Below are 20,941 nucleotides of genomic sequence, written 5' to 3'. Positions count from 1 at the left end.
TCGCTCGTTCTAGTGTTGATCACCACCCCGATGTGGAGCAGGACGATCCACCCCATCCCAAATGTAAATAGTTAATGTTTAATTGCGGTGTGTGGACGTGCGCGCGCGTGATGAAGGGTGAAAAATTCCTCCGCCGCACCCACCCACCGATCGGTATGCTTTAGTGTCGGACAAATAGTAGTGGCAATTAAAAATATTCGTGCTTGCAAAAAAAAAAATCATGCGTTAAATTGCAACCCCCTTGAGCGGATTGAGTGTGGGAAGGCTCGTGGAACGGAAGTGTCAAATTCTACTGACATTGCATGATAAGTGAACCAACGCAAGGCCCCCGATTACAGCACCACATTTCCGTGTTTGCTCTACTACGCTACACAGTTCTCCTGTCTGGCCGCCCAATTAGGCTACAGAATGGCAATCACAAGCCCAGCAGGAAGCCGGGTTGAACCCCGCACTGGTTTGCGGATGAACCATAGAAAACCCCCATACGAAGAGCTAGTATTTCGCTTGACCATTTAGGAAATTTAATATATACGTTTAGTTATCGGCGATCGAAATGAGAAGAACCTTGAAATCGCTATCGGATAGGATGCGCTTGTGCTTTTCTTTTTCAAAGGTTAGTTAATTTTCTTTTAATATGAAATTCTTGCTGCTTACGATAAAACTATTGTGCGAACGAATAACAAAAACAAACAAAAAACATCCTCGAATCACACGAAGCACACGAAAGGGAAAAGGAAATAGCTTAGCAGGCGCACAGAAACGAGACCAATCCCCCCCGTACACCGTGGTGCGCGCGTAATCTATTGCCATGAACGCTGTTCGATAACACGCTCCAACTACACGATTCGCACAGTTTGATGAGTGCAAACACTATCTAGCCGAACACCGACACATCAAACCTTACAAAAATACCATTCGAAGCTTTAGTGGACGCATTTTAACCATTAAAGTTTTAAAGATCGCTTTACACCACCGTCACGGGTATCTTTCGTTTGAAATGCTTCCGTTCCGTGCTGACTCCCTGTCAGACTCCGGCGTGTCCATTGCATGTGCAAACGAGGAGTTTAAAGTTGATATCATGCTAAATATATCGTGTAGCCCCACCCCCAGCTGCATCATCATCATCATCATCATTATCCGTGTTGAACGACGGTGTAGTACGGTTTAGAATAGACTTAAGAACGGAAAGAGAGCAAGGAATAAGGAGCGTGAAAGTACCATAGTTTCTTTATGCTTTTTTGCTGAGAAGTACTACTGTGTTAACAATATATTACGCTCTCGTATATGTCGTAGTGTCCTCGTATGTCTTGGTGGCACATTCGCGTCCATAAACTTTACTTGTCCGGTACTCTATCGGTAGTCAATGCGCTGAAAACGAATCAAAATACGGTGTCCTTCGTTGTTCGTCGTCCCATTTCGAATCCCATATGGGGTGTGTGCGTGGCTGGGCAACGCAAACCTCCAATTTCGAAAGCCACTACGTACGCTACAGTTACACACGTTCATCACCGCAATACAGTTGGTACTGTTGTAAGATACTCTATAGGTGACTTTTGCTCTTCTTCCACTAAATAAAACAGTTAAAAAGGTAACAAAAAATACTCCATCGACAAGCAAGTGTAATGCAACCATCCCGAAACATAAAGCTAATGGCATGTTTGTAATATAACACACACACAGCAATACAACGATATGTGTGCATCTCTTTGTTGAGCTATTTTTCTGATATTACAGGGGTTTTCAGTTGATAATGTAAAAGCAGCTATCTTTTTTGGGAGGCTCCTTAGATGAAATGGTAATAGAAGCCAGTTGTCATGGGAACGGCACTTAAGCCTAGGCTACATGATGCGAGATGCCAAAAAGATTTCGCTAAAAAGGGGGGATTTGCGAAATTTTTCCGTCAAAATCATCTCGGTTCATCTACCCGTGTGTTTTAGAGCACTTCATATTATCTCTCTCTCTTCAACCGAAAACTACCATGGCAACGCATGGAAAGTGACAGAGAGGGCTAGAGAGAAGCGAAATCTTTCCGAGATTTCAGCTCAAGGAGGCGAAATCTTTTTGACGGATAGATTTCGCAAGACCCTATCCGTCTATCCCTTCTATCCCCTTTTTAGCGAAATCTTTTTGGCATCTCGCATCATGTTGCCTGGCTTTTACACGAGCGCTGCCAGGGCATGCCTGCTATTTCTGGCTTACCAGACATATTGATACTGCATAGTCGTATAGTCAGTCCTCACTATGTGAGGAATGGTCCACATAGGAATTGAACCCCGGCTCTGCCATGTGAAGATCGGCGCCCATATAGAGCCCATTAAGGAAAGGCATTTCGGTGCAAGTTTTCTCCCCTGTCCGCTATGCCCTCCTTATGCTCCATTCCCTTCGCCACCGCAATAGACCTCCCCTCTATATCGAACGATCCTCTGCTCCGACCTCTACCGGCATTCGATAACTGCTATCCTCTGTTCGACTATAAAATGGCCTTCTGTTTCGTGTTCGTGTCCATCTTCGTGAAGCCTCTTAATAATGTCATCTAATAACTTCACAATAAAATGTAATTGATCCTCTCATGTCAACTAGCTTTGTTTGCCATTTCATGTAAAGTGTTTACAAAAATGGCCGATGCTTTTACATTATCAACTGAAAACCCCTGTAAAAAAATAATAATACAAAACAAGTATAATCAACACTTTGATAATGAAAAGAGGTAACAATCGTAGAAAGAACTGAACAAACATTTACCCCGGAACTACTGTTAACTACTAATCGTGACATTGAGAAAAAAAACAAACCTATTTGAAATTATATCGAAACTCTCTATATTTATACGAAAACACAGATACTGGAGATATTTATGAGCGCTCAATTGAAGGCGGTATACAAATTTTTGGTCCGCATTATATATGACTACAACTACTGACTATTACTAGCACCACCACTACTACTACTACTACTACTTCTACTACTCATCCTAAGCATATGCTCACATTCGACAAAAAGTGATCCTTAAGAATTGAACCGTTTAGCAGGCAGAAGAAGAAGGCTCACAGGAAAAGCCTTACTCTTCTCTCAGTTACCAGATATGGGAAAAGAAAGAGGAATTTATTAGAGAACAAAAACAACAACAAAAAACGAATAAGAACTGAAGAGAAAAAGAAAAAAAAGGCGACGACGACGGCGATGGAGCAGATGGTAGATAAATAGGAAAAGCAAAAGGTAACAAATTGGAAGGTGTAGAATTTAAGTTTGTAAAGTAAAGGACAAAATTTAACACCATTTACAAAAGAGAGACTCCCTGTCAGACAAAGCAAGCTGCGGTGAACCTAATTCATGTTCTATTATACACTAAGCGGATCGATGCTTCGTAACTTCTCCTATATCTCAGCATCATCGGTTGTGTGAAGAGAGAGAGAGTAGCAGTCACACAATTTAACCAAGCAAAAGCCCGCAAAACGAAAGCCGTGAGAATAAAAAAAAAACTATACTCAAATGTACATAATGTTTGGTCAGTTTAGATTAGCTTCGGTCCCGTTGCACGGTAGCTTTACTGCCCGGTAGCATTGCAACGAGCAGACTGGCACGCAAATCTACCAGCAGCATCCGCTGCTCGCTGCTGCTACACGTGCTCTGCTGCTCTATGAGCGAAAGTTCGCACCAAAGGTTCCGGCTCGAAACACTGTCCAGCGTGTGCACGGTTCCGTAGACGGCTCGTACCCAGTTCATCCAATTGTGGGACGCAATGTCACCACCGCTTCGTTGCTGCCGACAGATGGAAGCGATGTTGCGCAGCACCGTTTTAAGAAGCGGCCCGGCAAGGCTACACTTCGACAGGAGTACGGAAGCGTTCGAACGTGCCGTAGCGGAAGCTTTACCAGTCGACAGTACGGCGACGAGCGTTTTGCTGCTAAACATCGTTAGTAGCTTAGTGGCCCATACGTCATCGCTGCACAGGATCGTGCGCTCCTGCAGAATGGCCATCTGCTGGTGAAAGATAAACCTTTCGCCGAAATGATTCGACGGCAGCTGAAGCAACCACTCGATACGGTGCACCGTTACCGGTAGTCGTCCGAAAAAGTTCTCCGCTGCTTTGTGAGCTTGTACGGTTCGTGCTTCGCTGGACAGGATGGCTTGCAACTTTTGCTCTGGCTGGGACACATTCTTCACGAACGCATGGCAGTTTGAGTATCGCTAGAATGGAAAGGGGATGTTTACGTTAACAATTTGGTAAAGAGCCACAATTTTTTTAAGAAACAAGCATTACCGATAGTCCTTCGATGAGGTGTTTCACAAGAAAGCTGGGCACCTTCCAACGCTTGTAGTAAATGATGTTGACCGTTGCGATGAGGTTGTAGATGTAGTCCAGCTCCACGCTGGGGCTGCTAATGCCATCGAGCATGTCGAGATGCCGTACCATGAACACGAATGCAACACTCTCGATGTTAAGCTTGGCACGGGGAATGTTTAAGCAAAGGAACTTGGCATTCGCCAGCTGCGTCAGATCGATGTCTTGTATAGTTTTTTCGATCAGTTTCAGAAATGCTCGAAAATGTACCGTCCGTTTCGCCGGTTCGTATTGAAACAGGCTGTGCGAGAGCACTATCGTGAGGATCGTCTTTACCTTGTGCCTTAGAACGCCATGCTGCAAATGCTTCCCGATGCATAGCAACCGGACCAAACGTCTCGTACCGCCACCAACCGCGTCCGATAGTAACCGAACGATGGCCAGCTTCAGGTGGGTAAAGATATCACGCTTCAGCATACCGTACAGCACGTACAGCAACAGTTCAAAGCTCCTAGGCGCGGTCCATTCCGTTACCAGGCGTGCGAATATCTCCTCGTACGTTAACCGTAATAGGACTTCCACCGGATGAACGGCATTCGTTTGCGGACAGTAGAACACGTCCAGCAGGGCGTGAGCAAGTACGGTCAGTTCGGTTGCTACGGTGACATCATCCGGCAGCTGTTTGGTGGACAGGATGATGCTGCGCACAAGCGTACCGATACCGCACTGGTTGTAGAGGGCCGAATTGTGTCGGCACCATTCGAGCGTTGATCGTACCGCGTGGAGAATGGGTTGTCGTTCTGCTAGGGTTTCGACCGGCAAACGGTACATCAGCACTAGAATGCACTTCATTATCGCTACGGGAAAGCAATCGGAAGAAGGGGTACCGCCTTCAAGCACGATAAATGATATCCTGTTGAAGAAAAGATAAGAAAGGATAACATTTTATCCCCTTTTTTCTCTTCACTCGTGTGCTTATGCGTACCTGCTTAGATAGTTTGCCAGTTTGGCACAGTTGTCCGGTTCCAGGACGTTTGAAACGTATGATAAAAGTTTGCGATAAGAGCCTATTACTGTATCCCTTGCCACACCGTTCGTTAAGAGCTTCATTATAATCTCCATAGCACATGCAATCGATTCGAACCGTACCTCGTAGCATTGATTCAGCCGATTGCACAAGTCCCGCACTAGATCCTCCGACAACGGTGGTCCGTTCTGGTGGATTTCGGTGTAGATTCTTTGCATCAGCAGTCTTTTCTTTTCCGGTGTAAGTGATATGGCGTAGATAGTGTTGATCGTCACCGCTTTACGAAGGCTGAATTTGTTGTCCATCGTGAAGGTTGGTCCTTTAGCATCGGTTGAAGGAAAACGTGTGTCTTCGGTCTAGAGATCTACGCCTACTTCAATATTCAATAGAATTTATGTAAAAGGAGCTGGAAAACCATTCCACTTCCTATTAATCCGTTGCTACGTATTGTATTACCCGCATTGAGGGAACCGTCGAAAAGCTAATTGTTTGTGTGCAACGGTCAGTGTTCCACGTGGTTTCGAAAAGAATGGCAAATTACCGTTTATAACTACCCCTCGCAATCTGTAAACAGTCGTAGGTAGTACATTACCCATAAAGCTCTTATCCGAATGTTAATTACAACAATACATTACCGTTGAATAGTAAAATAAATTAAATTACTTTTTACAAATGTAACGGCCAACGAAAGAATGCTGGTTTACTGCTCTAAACCGTGCTTAATATTCCTTTAAAGCCAGCCAACTACAGCTCCCGCACTGGTAGTGGTGGTCAATGCGCAACTGTTTTGATGTGGGAATTGTGCGTTCATTTGAACGCTTGTTGTTATGCTGACCTACTATCTTAACGTTTATACTGGAAACCAGATCATTTGCACTAAAATATGGATGTGTTTAGTTCGTAAAACAACGGCTTCGTTGCACAATTTACAATGTTTTTGTAATAGCGATCCGGATCGGAACATCCATTCTCTCGCTGTCATATAGGGTGGACGAGATCAGTTCACAAATTCAATTGAGAATTGAGACCGTTTAAAATTAAATTGAACAAAATTATCCAAATTACACGAATTAACTCTTTCAATTTTTTTTCTGTTTAACATTTAGTCTCAAAATAATAATTTCGATGAGTTTTGAGCTGAATAAAATGCTTAAAATAAAAACAACGAGCATCACCAACTGTCAGTCACGCTGACATTTGTCAAATCTGACAGCGGGCCCACGGTGGACGTACCTTCGCTCCAACCAGCCTGCCTCATAATCACATTACAAAGCGTACGGGAGTGTTTGTTTGGTGCGTATAGATTGCAAGGTAAGACCGTTGTCTTTCTCCTCACGGAAAAATTCCATCCTTCGCAAGTTCGTAAACCCATTAGCGCAAACGTTCGAGCCCCATCGTGAAGCCTTTTTTATCCGAATAGCTTATCCGTTGCGTGTGTGGCTCGGTTTACACGCGGTCGCTCAACGTTGAATCATCACTCTAGCGAGCGCAGTGAGAAATGCCCTAAAACAGTCACTGGCAGGTGCTCCTTTCGTGTTGGTCCGAAAGCAATTGAGAGGTGTGCTTCCTGTGTTGCCTTGCCGAGGAGTAAAATCCTTCCTGTGCTTGGAATCGTGCAGCTAAATCGTCATCGGACGATTCCCGAAACCTGGTGTTCTTCCTGCAGCGAGTGCGTTTCTATTGCGCGTCTAAAGCACAAAGTGGTTTGGTAAGATTGTGCAGTTGTACGTGCGTGTGTCTCGGTGTGTGTGTGCGTTGATCACAAAAATTTGCACCAGCAAAACTAGCTTCCGTGCAGCAGCAGCAGCACTCGGTCGGTCGGTAGTGGGAAAGCCAGCTGCGAAAAGCCCTCAAATGTTAGTTCCATTACCACGAATTACAACAACCATAGCGAGCGTGTGCAAAAATTAGCAACAATTGCGTGTGTGCTGCTTGCGATAATCATCACCGTGTGTGTGCGTGTGTGTTCCGCTGGGAGGGAAGAGGAGGACCGCGGAATTGGTGGGAAAATTTCGCACCCAAGAAAGTGAAGGTGATTTTTCATGACCAGCAGTAGTGGCAGCAGCTAATAAACCTCCGAAGTCACCGAAAGAAAGAACCCGCGACGCACTGACAAACGGGAGAAGGAGCCTTCAACAATCATCTACAGCACCCCAGTTACGATGGCGGACCAAGAATCGGACATGGAATATTCGTCCGACAATGATTACGAATTTGAGGATTATTACAACTCAGGTAAGACGGGCCTGCCATTAATTCGAATTTAAGTTTTCTATTCTTTCCGGTTTCCTTTCCCTGCGAGCAAGCGATTCCTGTTCCGGTTGACTGACTAGCCACCGTTCTGGCTCACGAAAGTCGAAACACGGACGAATCGAAGCCGAGTGTGTGTTCTGCTTCCATCATCTTCTCGGTGCTCCGTGCAGCGATAGAAGAACCCCCTCTGCGGGCTATCTAGATTGCATACTGTACGATGAACTCATTGCAGAGGGAGAGATAGGCGTCCGTTTCTAGTTCAACCGCCACAAGCGATCGGCGAAAGAAGCCGTTGGGGTTGGCTCTTCCCCCTTGGCTCGATCGTGTGCACCGTGTGCGATTGTTTCACTTCCCTATTAGTAGAAGAAGCCGCGTAAAGCGCGGTGCGCGATCGTTACGGTTGTTAGCTGCGTGTACAGTGTTGGACACAACAATACGATCACCTTACAGTAGAAAAAATCGAATGGGAGTTGCTTATGGGAATTGACGATCTTACAGGTCTGTTGGTAGTCAGTGACTCGTTTCTTAACATTTGGAACTTTGTGGTTTTAAGATCGAGAGAACACCGGTTCTACGCAAGAAAAATCGTTAAAATTTGTCTATGTCTTACGCACTTATTTTAGACAACGGTTTTGTCCATCACCGTTGCGATCCACCTTCGGTTGGATGCGCGTGTTATGCTGAGAGATATGGTTGGGTGGTGTGTGCTTCTTGTGTTTTTTGCACCTTCCTTAACCGAAACACACACACGCACCCGAACGAGCAAAGTCCAACGTTTCAATCCTTTTCGTTCCCATCGCCGGTCGGTCTTTATGATCATCAGGTGTGCATTGTCGGTTGAATCATCCAGCCAGCCAGCCAGCCAGGTTCGCTTGCCCGTGTTCAGCGAACTGTTCCAAATGGTACCACCACGGTGGTGGTAATGGCCGGCCCGCGAAACTGAGTGGCGTATCTCACCACACACCGTGAGCAGTGACCGACTGCTGCTGCCCGATGGCCCTCGGCGAGGTCAATGGCACAGCCAGCGGTGGATTTTAATGCTACGCAGCGGAAGCGATGCGATGATGCTCTCTCTCTCGCGGGGCAAGAATGGAACACCACCAACCATAGTGTGGCGGTCAAAGATATCGGGGCTTACTCTGCACGCGAGCACACGAACAACGCGTTTTCCCTCGCGATTGTAGTAACGCTTTTCGACGAGTCACACTGCTATTAATAGGGGGTATAATAAATTCTTAATTTACATGATTTTTGGAGGACAAATGGCAAGTGGGGAGAAGTATTGCGGCTGTTCTCACGCAATGTGTTGTGTTATGCTTACAATGGTAGCAGGACGAATGAAGCCTTCTTTACATTTGACTTCTTGCGAACATCGGGATGGTCAAGACGCACGAAGCCTATTCCCAGCATTAAACGATTGAATCCCGGACGAAGGCGCATTCTGCGGAAATAGTAGTACAACGAGTAGCCTTGAACCTTCCCCGGGATTTTAGCTATGACGGCCTTCGGAATAGTCAGAATAGGAATCGTTTCCCCTCAAAACACCTGTCGCGATGGAAGACGTTGGGATTGTAGGGAACATTGAAAGACCCTGCTCACATGCAGCCCTGATACATTGATTCTGTCCAAAACTGACGATCTATTCTTAAACGCATTCACCAGGCTACTCCAGATGGGCTGATCATGTCATGAGAATGACACTGGTCGATCCAGACCGTAAAGCCAAAGGAAGCGTGATAGATCCAAATTGAAATAAAGTGATGGCGTTGGTGGGTCCGCCAGCAAAAAAAAGCTAGAATGTTAGATTGGCAAACGATGATGCTAGACCATGAGGCTTTTCTACAGACCAAGACCGCAAATTTTTTTAATAAAAAAGATAGCTTCGAATACTATTTACTGGTAGAACTCGGCACTACAAACACGTTAGACGAAATAGGATTACTTCCGTGGTGCTACCGTGCAGCTGTTAAAGTTTGTAATTATTACTCTCAAGGAAAGAGATCTCTAACTACTACCTATGTGTGGTTGCGGAACACCTCTTACTGCCTGCGCTTGGCCACAGCATCTATTGCCGGAGGCTGTTAGCTAAACCGTGGCAGTGTAGTGCCATTTGTCGTTTGCACACTCTGTGCGCGGTCACTACTGGTTGACCGTGAGAAATTGTTCATCGCTAAGCAGCCAGCGGTTAAGCGCAGCAATGAGTATAATCCTTCACTTTACTCTGTTGCATTAATGGTCATTTATCGAGACTAAGGCCTCTGATTTTAAAGGCAAGTAAAGTTATTACTCAAACAAAGTAGTAAACACGTAGTAAAGTTCCTGCAACGGGGAAGAAAAATCAATGATAAGAGCAGAGGAGTTACCTCGTTATTGCTTGATCAACGAACGACGGAAAGATCGTACGTACGCCAGCCGGCTCCTCACGATGTACGTGGGACGAGTTTTACACCACAGCGTGGAACGGAATATCGTCGTGGGGTATTTGTCCTCCCAACCACACACGGTCTCACGGCGTTTCCTTGCAGCACATGTTGCTCATGAAAGCATTGAACTGCGGGAGGTCACCAGACGGCGGTGTCTGCGAGATGCTGCCCGGCCGAGCCCGCGATTGCTGCTCGAATCTGGCGGCTAAAAAAGGGAAAGGAGCAGACGGAACAAGCGCAAGAGAGACACGCTCTTTTCGCGCCACGATGATGCGTGGTGCGCGTTGTGTCGTCACGAATGATTTTTCGGTTGAAGGGTAGTAACTTGTTGCGGGACGACACCGCGTTCGGAATTAAAACGCCTAGACCTTGTCAAGGTGAACATTGGCTGACTGTGGCTCGTGGGGGCTTGTCCGGGGTCTCTCCTCACGAGCAATGCCACCGAAACTGAAAGTGACCGAAGCTCGTTGTTTGCTCCCTTTCTCTCGCTCGCGAGCCTGACTGACTGACTGGCGACGGGAAAGATAAAAAAAATCATGCGAAGATGCACGCAATTTGTCGCAAGGTCTGCTCATCCGTCCTGCGGCCGTTGATGATTGGAAAGAGTGAAAGCTGTTTGCTTTCTTTCTGGTGTGCTTTCTTTTATTGATTCGCCTATTTAGGGAAGTGTCTTCGGTTGTAACCGTTGCAGTTGCAGTCTGACTATTGAGAGGATCAAAAATCCAAAAACAAAACGAAACAAGGTTTCAATCCATTATAATTACTTTGAGGCCTATTTCAAATGGATGATAGAATACTGCACGTTCAATGAGGAATTTTACAATCATATAATGGAACCATCGTTTAAATAAGAACTGGAGTTCGATCCATTTAATGAAACTTTTTAATCATTTAGGGGAATGTTTCAAAATTATATTGGACGATTGCATACATTTAGAGGGAGACTTGTAATGCGACGATAGACATTTTGGAATTAGTTGTAGATTTTGTGGCGAGTGTTTGGTCCAACCGGGGCGGTCCGAGGCGATAACGGCAGGACCGGGGGTTCAAATCATCCATCCAAACCGCCTCCCCGTACGTAGGGATGACTACTTTACTTACTTACTGCTGCAACAATCCTCGATACCGCTCACGGTTCAGCGCAATCGACAGCCAATCCATTATCCCGACCGTTCTGGCGGACGCATCAACGCCATCACTCCATCTCAATTTGGGCCTACCACGCCTCCTCTGCCCGTGCGGACGGCCTAAAAGGACTTTACGGGCTGGGTCGTGCGGTGTCATTCTCATGACGTGACCAGCCCACCGGAGCCTGGCGAGTCTAATGCGCTGTACGATGGTGAGATCATCGTACAGCTCCGTAGAGCTCGTCATTGTAGCGGCTCCTCCATTGTCCTTCCACACATTCGGGGCCAAAAATCCTTCTGAGCATCTTCCTCTCGAACGAGGGCTTCGTCAGTTTTGGACAAAGTCCATGTCTCAGAGGCGTATGTGAGTACTGGGACTATAAATGTTCTGTACAGTCCCAGCTTCGTCCGTCGCGACAGGTATTTAGAGTGGAGAAGTTTCCTCAGTCTGTAGTATGACCGTTTGGCAGCGAGCACCCTTGCGCGTAACTCACCCTTGCGCTTAACTCACAACATCAATGTTGCTGTCGGTGCTGACTTTTGACCCCAGATAGGTGAAGTTTTGGACAACTTCGAAGGTGCGGTCACCTATTTGTACATTACCCCTGCCACCATCATTTTGATTTTCGCCTCATTAATCTCCAGCCCGAGGTTCTGTGCCGCACGCTCGATCCTTTGACAAGCTTCTGCTACATAGGAGAGCCTCAAACCAATGATGTCTACGTCATCAGCGTATGCCAGGAGCTGGATTGACTCATAGAAGATGGTCCCCGAAGTTTCCACCTCCGAGTCGCGGATGGCTCTCTCTAGCGCCAGATTGAAAAGGAGACAGGCTAGCACATCTCCCTGGCGCAAGCCCTTGGAGGAAGCACAAGGGCCCTGAGAGTTTTCCTGGCATGTGATGTAGGCTATTGTCATTCTTACAAGCCTGGTAAGCTTGGCCGGGATTCCAAAAGAGGATGACTACTTTACTACGGAAAAACTTAAGTCCCAAAAAGCCACAATTGGCAGGCCGAGACCTCTCGAGAGGTCGAGAGGTTGTGTAGTGTGTCAAGGATGAAGTAGAAGTTTGATCCAACCTTGTCAAATGCAAATATTCATTTAAAATCAGCAATTCGATGGATCAAGGATCACTTGTTTTTCGATAGGTAGAATACATGTATGTCGTGTGGAGATCGATATCCTTTCCCTTCTTGGCCTGGCATCCTCACTCCGATGGAACGATCCGGATGGGATTTGAACCCCGGATCCTGCCGTATGAAGACCGCCAACTTTATGCACTTCAAAAATGTATTAAAAGTACATATTAAAACATGAAAGCTTTTCCTATTACCGTTTTTTTTTTTGCACTTACTTTGGCAGCAGCAACACATAATTCGGTGGAACACACGATGCACACTTCTGCTTTTGGGCAGATTTGCGCCCCCGGTACAACTTTATCCCAAAAATAAAATTGCCTCATCGACGACACTTGCCTGCTCGCTCTCGATGCCGCCGCGCCATGAACTTCTCGCCCGCGATGCATTTGCAAGCGGACTGTATTTATGGCTTCTCCTGGCGAATACTGACTCGAAATACCGCCTAGCGACAAGTTCGCCAAACGTTCGTGTTCGTAAACATTTCTCATTAGCGCGCGCGCGTGTGGTTCTTGGAGCAAATCGTTAGCTTCCACCAGAATCGAGGTGCGTTAGTCAGCGGAACCAGCATGCACAGAAATAAAATTCCAGCTTATAATGGCACAATTCAGCTAGCTCATAACGTAACGCTGATGATGAAGTCGTACAGCGGGGGGTGGTGTGTGAGCGATCGTTTGTATTCCAATTTTTGCATAAATGAGACCATTTGCTACGGATGGATATCATAACCCCGAATGTTCATAGAATTGTTGGTGGGATAATTGAGAAGCTTAATTTAAGTGTAAGAATCGTTACCTATAAGTACATCAGTGCGTCAACGTCTGTTTTCGCGGAGGTCACTCTACTGGCCACCATCCCATTACCGCATCGTATCGGTCACATAACTTCACCCAAGAGTCCAAGGGCCATCCAACGCCAGTTTCGGAAGCCTCACAATTTCCCTCAACGCTGTCGTTGGGTCTCTCTCTCTCCCTCGCTTCAAGAACTGGTTTTAGTGTTTGGTGCAGCGAATCTCGCCGCAAATCGTATGCGAAACCACCGGACCGGATGCCCCGGGCCTTGCTTTCCTGGTCAAAGTTAGTGCTACCGCGTCACATAATTTATGAAAAGCCTGCCTGCCCCAACCACGGCAAACGGCGAAATCGGATGTAAGTCGCTCATGCCCGTGGTTTCAGACCTACCCGGACCTGGAAAAGACCTGGATAAATATAGCCCAGCACTACTGCTGTGGCCAGTAGTTGGCGGCCTCTGTCGCAATTGCAATCAATTTCTAAGCCTCTGCTTGTCGCTGACCCTCCCCCCCGACACGTGCCCGAAGAGGATGACATTTTGCTCCCAAGGCCAAAGGGAATCAATTCTTGCGAGCGAGGAGCTTAGCGAAGCTTTTGTGTTTATATAAATAAAACCCCCACCGTGTTTCCTTAGGATATGCAGTGCGAAGGACAACGGTGGCCTCCGCCCGGCCAAGGTCAACTATGTGCCAGGGTGCCTGTTTTAGATGGGGGGCCGAAGATCAGTAAGCCAGCCAGCACGAACCGCGCGAATCTTATCAGTCGAAAGCGAGGTTTACTTTTCGCGAAATGGGTCATTATCTACTCTCGCACACACCACCACGACCCATGGCTGCTGCTGCTGCTGCTGGCCTACATCCGTACTCAACTCAAGCAGCAAGATTAGGATCTACTATGACAGCTGATCTAGATGTCGTAACTGATCGCTCCTACTCCGCATATGGGTCGAAGTTGAGGTATGAGAGATTATTATGAAATGGTGACAACTCGGTGCTGTGCGTGTGTGTGTGTGTGACGTCCACCTTGGAATGGAGGTCCGGTTTTAACCTACAAAATGAGGGACCTCCTCCTAACGCCCCACACATGTAAAGAAATGTTGCCTCGAGCGGATACGGATGGATGGCCGCCCGTTTTTATTGGTATGTTATGCAAAGCGGAGATTCTTCGCGAACGATATATTCTTTCTACTGAACTAGCTGACGATATACAGCCCGCCCTCCTCGCTTGCGCCTGGCCGCACCATTATAAATCATCGGCGCAAGGATCTCCAGTTCGCGATCTACCTTTCCTTGAGTCGATCGATCGGCTGATTTGAAAATGTCACTTCCAGATTAGTGTGAAGGCGATTTTTTTTGTGTGCAATTTTGTATCGATTAATTATTGAATAGGGGGGGGAAATGGCGATCGCAACGATCGTTGACAGGGGTGTCAAACTCTAGGTAAATCGTCTTGGAATGATTTTTTTTAATTTTTATTTGTTCCGTTTGAAAGCTTAAGTTTAATAGATACCCCCCCCCCCCCTCTCACGGGCACTCATTTTTACAAGTGAGCTACGCAAAAGTGTATCTTTTTCAGACTTTTCTACTATAATTATTTATTTATTTATAGTTTTTATTTCACGTGATGATGGCCAAGCCGTATATCTTATCGACTATACTTAATACTAACAAAATAAATCTTAGATGTATGCTGTTTTCGGTAGGAGACATTTCCTTCTCCTGCCGTTGAAATGCACCTTATCCCGGGTGAACTCGGTAGAGGATGGGGAAGTTCCACTGGTAAAGTGGGAATCGGGAGCATCGTTAGGTTGTCGTCACGTGTGTTCGCGACGGAAGGCAGCCTTTGTGGTATTGCGCTTCGGGAATTTGATGACACCGTCCCCTGCCTCGAACTCCCCTCGATGAAGCTTCGAATCTCCAAACCGTTTGTTCCGGATTGCGTGCTGATGTCGTCACGGGCGACCATGCCGCCGGCAGAATGCCTGGGTTCGAGCACCACAACTGCTTTGTCGGAGCCATCGTGGTAGTAGGTCTCTCAGGTCTCTTGGGAGCTGCTTTGACACCAGCTTAGCCCAAGAATGCGACTGGCGCACGTTGGAGTTATTGTGCGGGACAAACGAGGAACAATAAACACATAGTATAGTATACACTATATTAAGTTGGACAATCAATAGTGCGCACTACTACGGGATAGGAAGTGGGAAAGAAGCAGAGGGTGATTCCCATCTCTTTGGCGAACAGCCGAACAGGATCCGCGCGTATTCGTAGTCCTTCTGACCCAGAGATGTCGCGTATTGGCACTGCGGGGGATCGCCCTGATGCCCGAACGGCTGATAGTAACCCGGATTATTTATAGTTAATATTTTTTTAATTTATTTATTAAGTATTACGGTCCGATGCCGTATTGTTATTGATAGTTTATAATTATTATAAATTATTATTAAAACAATTTTTAATACTTTGGCTTAACTTTTACCTAAATTTAAGGAAACTCAGCGCCTAAGGTGAGTGCCGTGAGTGGCGGGGAGGGGCGGGACAACTATTCAGACTTTAGCCAATCTTTTTACTTTTACTGTAGTTGTGATGTAATGATGGTATTATCACTTAGCTAAAGCAAGAGGCGACTGAAGTCTCAAAGACCCAAAGCCTCTATAAATTAACGAAAATAAAACTTAGCTAAAGCCTAATCTTTAAGACTTATAAATAATGGTGCTATTTGTTCGTTCTTTATATTCCCACCATACCGAGTTTGCTGTTGGGTCATCATCACAAGCGCCAAATTTTCGAGGATCGCCTTTTTAATTGGCTGCACTACCTTTTGGATTGCGATCAAAACCCTAACCCGATAGTATCGGTGGAATCTTGGCATTAGGATGCTAGTTATGATTGCGGGAAAGGAGCCAAATGGCTATGACCAATCACATGGGGTCATATTGCTCACGTGGACAACATTCCGAGAGAGATAAAACCCTAGCGGAACCCTTCATATACGCTTCGAATATTACATTTCTCACAGTAAAGCTTTCAGAGCGTTTATTGGCCATACACACGTTTTGTTTGAGTTTGACAACCCTGTGCAGTTTGTTTGAGTTTGACAACCCTGTGCAGTAGTTTTGCTGTAACATTAATTTAATTGAAATTGAATTTAATTTAATTGAAATTTAATTGAAATACTCATCTCAATACTTTCCTTCCGCACAACACAGGCGAAGATTGTGACATCGAGCAGATCGACCCGAAGCGTACCGACCCGGAGTACTTCGTGTACGAGTGTCTCAATGTGGAGGAGGTCGAGAAGCTGTTGAACGAGTCGGTGGAGAAGCTGAGCACCCAGCTCCAGATTACGCCATCGCTGGCGAAGGTGCTGCTGCACGAAACCCGCTGGAACACGGCGGAAGTGATCGAGCGGTACCGCAACAACGCCTCCAACCTGTTGGTCAGCGCACGGATTAAAGCGGCCGCCCCGTCGATACCTCCCAACCCACCAACGCAACTGCCACCCGCCGCCGTCCCGTCCACATCCACCTCGTCGTCCGTCGCTTCAGGTGGTGCTGCCGCCGCCGCCGCCGCCGCCACCTGCTCCTTCACCGTATCCGTCCCTGGCTGTTCGGCCAGCCCGGCGATCCCGGGAACGAGTAGCGGGAGTACCGCTACCAGCACCAGTAGCAGCAGCAGTAAGTCACACCAAACTAGCTCCACAACGACGCCGGGTGCTTGCTGCTATCGAACACAGCTATGTCCGGTTTGCGTGACGGTACAGTCGACCGACAAGTTTCACGCCCTGTCCTGCCAGCACTCGTTCTGTCGCGACTGCTGGGCGATGCACTTCGAGATCCAGATCGGGCAGGGCATTTCCACACAGATCGAGTGTATGGAGCAGCGCTGTGATGTGCGCGTGCCGGAGGATCTCGTGCTGACGCTGCTGAACCGGCCGATGCTGCGCGACAAGTATCAGCAGTTTACGTTTGCCGATTACGTTAAATCACACCCGGAATTGCGCTTCTGTCCCGGTCCCAACTGTCAGGTAGGCGCGAGTCAGCGAGTTGCAACTGATTTGATGCCGCGAATGGTAAATAATACTTGTTCCCCCCCTTTGTTTTAGACCATCATTCGCAGCCAGGACATTAGCCCGAAGAAGGCCGTGTGTCGGATGTGCAAGACGGCGTTCTGTTTCCGGTGCGGTACCGACTACCATGCCCCGACCGACTGCCAGATCATCCGCAAATGGTTGACCAAGTGTGCGGACGACAGCGAGACGGCCAACTACATCAGTGCGCACACGAAGGACTGCCCCAAGTGTCACATCTGCATCGAGAAGAACGGGGGCTGCAACCATATGCAGTGCTTTAACTGCAAGCACGACTTTTGCTGGATGTGTTTGGGCGACTGGAAGGCGCACGGGTCGGAGTACTACGAGTGCTCACGGTACAAGGAAAACCCCAACATTGCCCACGAATCGGTACACGCGCAGGTAAGCTCTCTCTCTCGCTCGCTCTCTTGTTGTGCCGGTTAGAAAGAGTGTGACTCATTTTTTTTTCCAGGCTCGGGAAGCACTCAAGAAGTACCTGCACTACTACGAACGCTGGGAAAACCATTCCAAGTCGCTGCAGCTCGAGCAGCAAACGCTGGACCGCATGCGGACGCGCATCAACGAGAAGGTGATGAAGGGGCTGGGCACGTGGATCGATTGGCAGCATCTGTTCGATGCGGCTACCCTGCTGGCCAAGTGTCGCTACACGCTCCAGTACACCTACCCGTACGCGTACTACATGGAATCGCGGAAGGAGCTGTTCGAGTATCAGCAGGTGCGTGGTGCCCCTCTCTCTCTCTCTCTCTCTCTCTCTCGTCAACAACTCGCAGGGGCTGTACAACTGCATGTTCCCTTTTTCGTTTCAGGCTCAGCTCGAGGCGGAAATTGAAAACCTTTCCTGGAAGGTTGAACGGGCGGAAACGACCGACCGGGGCGAGCTCGAGAATCAGATGGACATTGCGGAAAAGCGCCGCACGACGCTGCTGAAGGATTTCTTTCCAACGGAGGCGTAAGTAGCTGTAGCGTCGAAGTAAACAGGACACAAACTTAATGCAATCCACCGATGTGGCGTTCGTTATACAGCCTCTAGCTACGATTATTAAGCACTACTATTGCTCTTTTTCCTGCTGCTACCCCTACCTGCTACTACTATTACTATTACGATTTGTACATTTAGCGTGTAAGACGCAGCAGCAGCAGCGGCAGCAGCATCATTAACCCGCGTGTTCCTCCGTAAAGGGTGTGTGTGTGTGCTTTTGGGGAGGTCGGGATTGATAGGATTCGTAGAAAAGCGCCCGTACAGAAGCTACTATTCAGATAGGAGAAGCTAAGGCAAAGGAAAAGACAAAACGAGATCTTCAGCAGCAAACCTACTAGTGAGGGGGGGTACCTAGGCTTAGAGGCTTAGAGGATAGGGCAGTGAGTAAAATACAATCTTAAAAGTAACCATAGCATATAGGAACAAAGGCAAAGTGTTCAAAATAGCGGCGCTTGTGTCACAAACTGTGCAATGAACGAGAGGGAACGGAAGCGAGCGAAGAAGTGATTAAAGCTCTCGTAATTAACTTTCTTCTTAAAACCTTAAAAGACACACGCCGCGCGCGCCACTGAGAAGAGAAGAGCCTTCTGCTGGTTTACTGATACTACAGAAAAAGAAAGAAGAAGCGCATATGATAATTGCTGCTACGCGTGCAAAATTTTGCTCCATTTCACTTGTCTGCCGGTTCGTGTCCGCGTGGAACACTTTTCGGAAGCGGAAGTGAGACGGTGGAAATACTCCTCAGCAATAAGCGACGGCAGGTAGAATAAGAAGAACAAGCGCTGTGGAAGGAAGTGTGGAAAATTAAAGACAAAAAAAACTACAAAAAACTAATTGAAAGGGCGTTCAATGGTTGTTCAATAATGATGACAAAGAAGTGAATAGTTCTACTGTAATGCAAGTAGGGTCATTACTTACATACCTAACAGGTGCTACAACCTGCATCACGGTCCAGTGCACTCGTCTGCCAATCGATTATCCCAACCCGTTCTGGCGGACGCATCATCGCATCGCATGTCCTTCTTCTTCTTCTTCTGTGGCACTACAACCTCGAGAGGTCTCGGCCTGCCATTTCTGGCTTTCTGTGACTTAATTTTACCCGTAGTAAAGTAGTCAGCCTTTCGTACGGGGAGGCGGTCTGGGTGGGATTTGAACCCCGGCCCTGTCGTGTTAACACCGGCGCCGCTGCGCCTCGGCCACCGGACCGCACCGGATCGCATGTCCTTAGGCGGCCTAAAAGGATTATTCGGACTGGGTCGTCAGGTATCATTCTCATGACGTGACCAGCCCACCGGAGTCTGGCGAGTCTAATTCGCTGCACGATGGTGAGATCACAGCTCCTCCATTGACAGGCAAGCCCATCTCGCTGGCAGCAGGTCCTTGGTGATAGCAAACAGACAGCCTTGGAGGCACCTACTTTTCAAGGATTCGGACCGAGTGTCCAGAAGCTTAGACACTGTAATGCTCCACCGTCGAATCGCGAATGGACTCATACTTCACTAATAGGTATTGTGTTTTTCCTTTTATTACTGATTGGTTGTGTGTCTGTCTATACAAATTATCTCATCTCATAAATGTCTAACGTGTCTAACGCATAAATCGTAATAATAGTAGGAAGTCGCGGCACGCGGCACCGGCTCTCATTCATCCCCACCCTCCGGACACACACACACACAACACAGCACAGCGCTTCGTCGTAGGTAAATTTATAATAAAAGAAGAAGTAAATGTTGCATTTAAAACAAACGAAAGAAACAAAAAACCACATCTCACATCTCCACGAACCCTCGCGTCCTCCTTCGCTTCCAATTCTATTACTGAAATCTGCAACAATCTCGGGTCAATACACCAGCTCTGTTCTGTTCTTTATCAGTATCTCACAATTTTTTTTAATTAAACGGATCGAAATCATTTTGATTATCGTGTGACACACATCATCACACACACACAGACAGAGAGCGCTTCTCAACCCCATTCTTCCTGCATCCTTCTACTGTTTAAAACTGTTTTGTGACCTACAAATTACACTTGCGCCCCGTTGAGAGCGAGCTGATTTTCGGGCCGAGCAGTTAAATTCATTTACAACAACAGGGTTTTCGTTCGTTCCTTCCCTTTTTCTTTTCTTTTGCTTCTGCGCAAGCCAATAAAGTAGTAGCAGCAGTGGTAGTAATAATAGTAAGTCACAAACTTAACCTTAACTAACACACACACACACACCCACACGCATTCATGGAGAGAAACAGGCACAGCACAATGAACGTACACATTACTCTCTCGCACACATGTGTGTGTGTGTGTTTTAAAAAACTTCAACGTAATTAGCAAATTCACCAACACATACGCACACACTCACCATCACTAACAGAGAAAGGATTGCACACATCCGTTAGGCGTGAGCGCTCTCGTTCAACTTAGTCGACTCGTTTCCTTGCTCTTTTCCTTCCTGTGTGTGCGTGTGTGTGAGTGTGGGTATGATGTACATATAACCTTTTCGTTTCACTAACCACAGTTGCCTTCCATTATGCAACAATAATAACAAACGCGCTGCTGTGCACAACTCTCACCACCTTCCGTTGTCTCCTTGCCAACCAGTCTCATATTACTCTTACTAACGCCAACACTATCATTCTATCCCTCTGTCCCCCCCCCCCCCCCCCCCCATCATTCCCAGTAGTGTAACCATCCTTGCTCGCGTGCCAACTTTGCATGTGTCTCTCTCACCCATGTTCTTCAACAGGCAAAACCCGTCAAACACTAGAACGCAATGGACAAATCAACCTGCCACCTGTGTGTGAGATGGACAACTAAGGAAAATACGCGCGCGCACACACACA

At 47.1% G+C, this 20,941-nt stretch overlaps 3 protein-coding genes across 14 annotated transcripts in view; 2 read left to right on the top strand and 1 right to left on the bottom strand.

Moving 5' to 3' along the window:
• Positions 1-1,685, top strand: part of LOC118513047 (formin-binding protein 1-like) — a 57,339-nt gene extending 55,654 nt beyond the window's left edge. For all 10 annotated transcript variants that reach the window (XM_036058350.1, XM_036058345.1, XM_036058349.1 and 7 more), the window contains one exon: positions 14-1,685. The gene's annotated coding sequence lies outside the window, so the exon portion shown is untranslated. The remainder of the gene's footprint in view (positions 1-13) is intronic.
• Positions 200-6,445, bottom strand: LOC118513046. Of its 3 annotated transcripts, none has more exons than XM_036058340.1 (4): positions 6,145-6,445; positions 5,268-5,597; positions 4,262-5,195; positions 200-4,188 (listed from the first exon to the last, which is right to left on the bottom strand). In XM_036058340.1, the coding sequence occupies exons 2-4, from the start codon at positions 5,525-5,527 to the stop codon at positions 3,517-3,519; spliced, it is 1,866 nt and encodes a 621-aa protein (XP_035914233.1). In that variant the 5' UTR covers positions 5,528-5,597; positions 6,145-6,445; the 3' UTR covers positions 200-3,516. The 3 variants fall into 3 exon arrangements, with proteins under 3 accessions (XP_035914233.1, XP_035914231.1, XP_035914232.1); XM_036058338.1 differs by having other exon boundaries at positions 3,314-4,188; positions 5,268-5,873; positions 5,945-6,445; XM_036058339.1 differs by having other exon boundaries at positions 3,314-4,188; positions 5,268-5,873; positions 5,973-6,445.
• Positions 6,446-6,588: 143 nt separating this feature from the next.
• LOC118513048 (potential E3 ubiquitin-protein ligase ariadne-2) lies at positions 6,589-18,941 on the top strand. The gene is made up of 5 exons (XM_036058351.1): positions 6,589-7,544; positions 16,245-17,062; positions 17,141-17,509; positions 17,580-17,843; positions 17,935-18,941. Exons 1-5 carry the CDS (start codon positions 7,472-7,474, stop codon positions 18,079-18,081), a joined length of 1,671 nt encoding a protein of 556 aa, XP_035914244.1. The 5' UTR covers positions 6,589-7,471; the 3' UTR covers positions 18,082-18,941.
• Positions 18,942-20,941: the final 2,000 nt, after the last annotated feature.

The sequence above is a fragment of the Anopheles stephensi genome, chromosome 3 (genome assembly GCF_013141755.1).
Source record: "Anopheles stephensi strain Indian chromosome 3, UCI_ANSTEP_V1.0, whole genome shotgun sequence".
Classification (NCBI taxonomy): domain Eukaryota; kingdom Metazoa; phylum Arthropoda; class Insecta; order Diptera; family Culicidae; genus Anopheles; species Anopheles stephensi.
The sequence above is the reverse complement of the archived record's forward strand: the minus strand, read 5'-3'. Positions and strand labels throughout refer to the sequence as shown.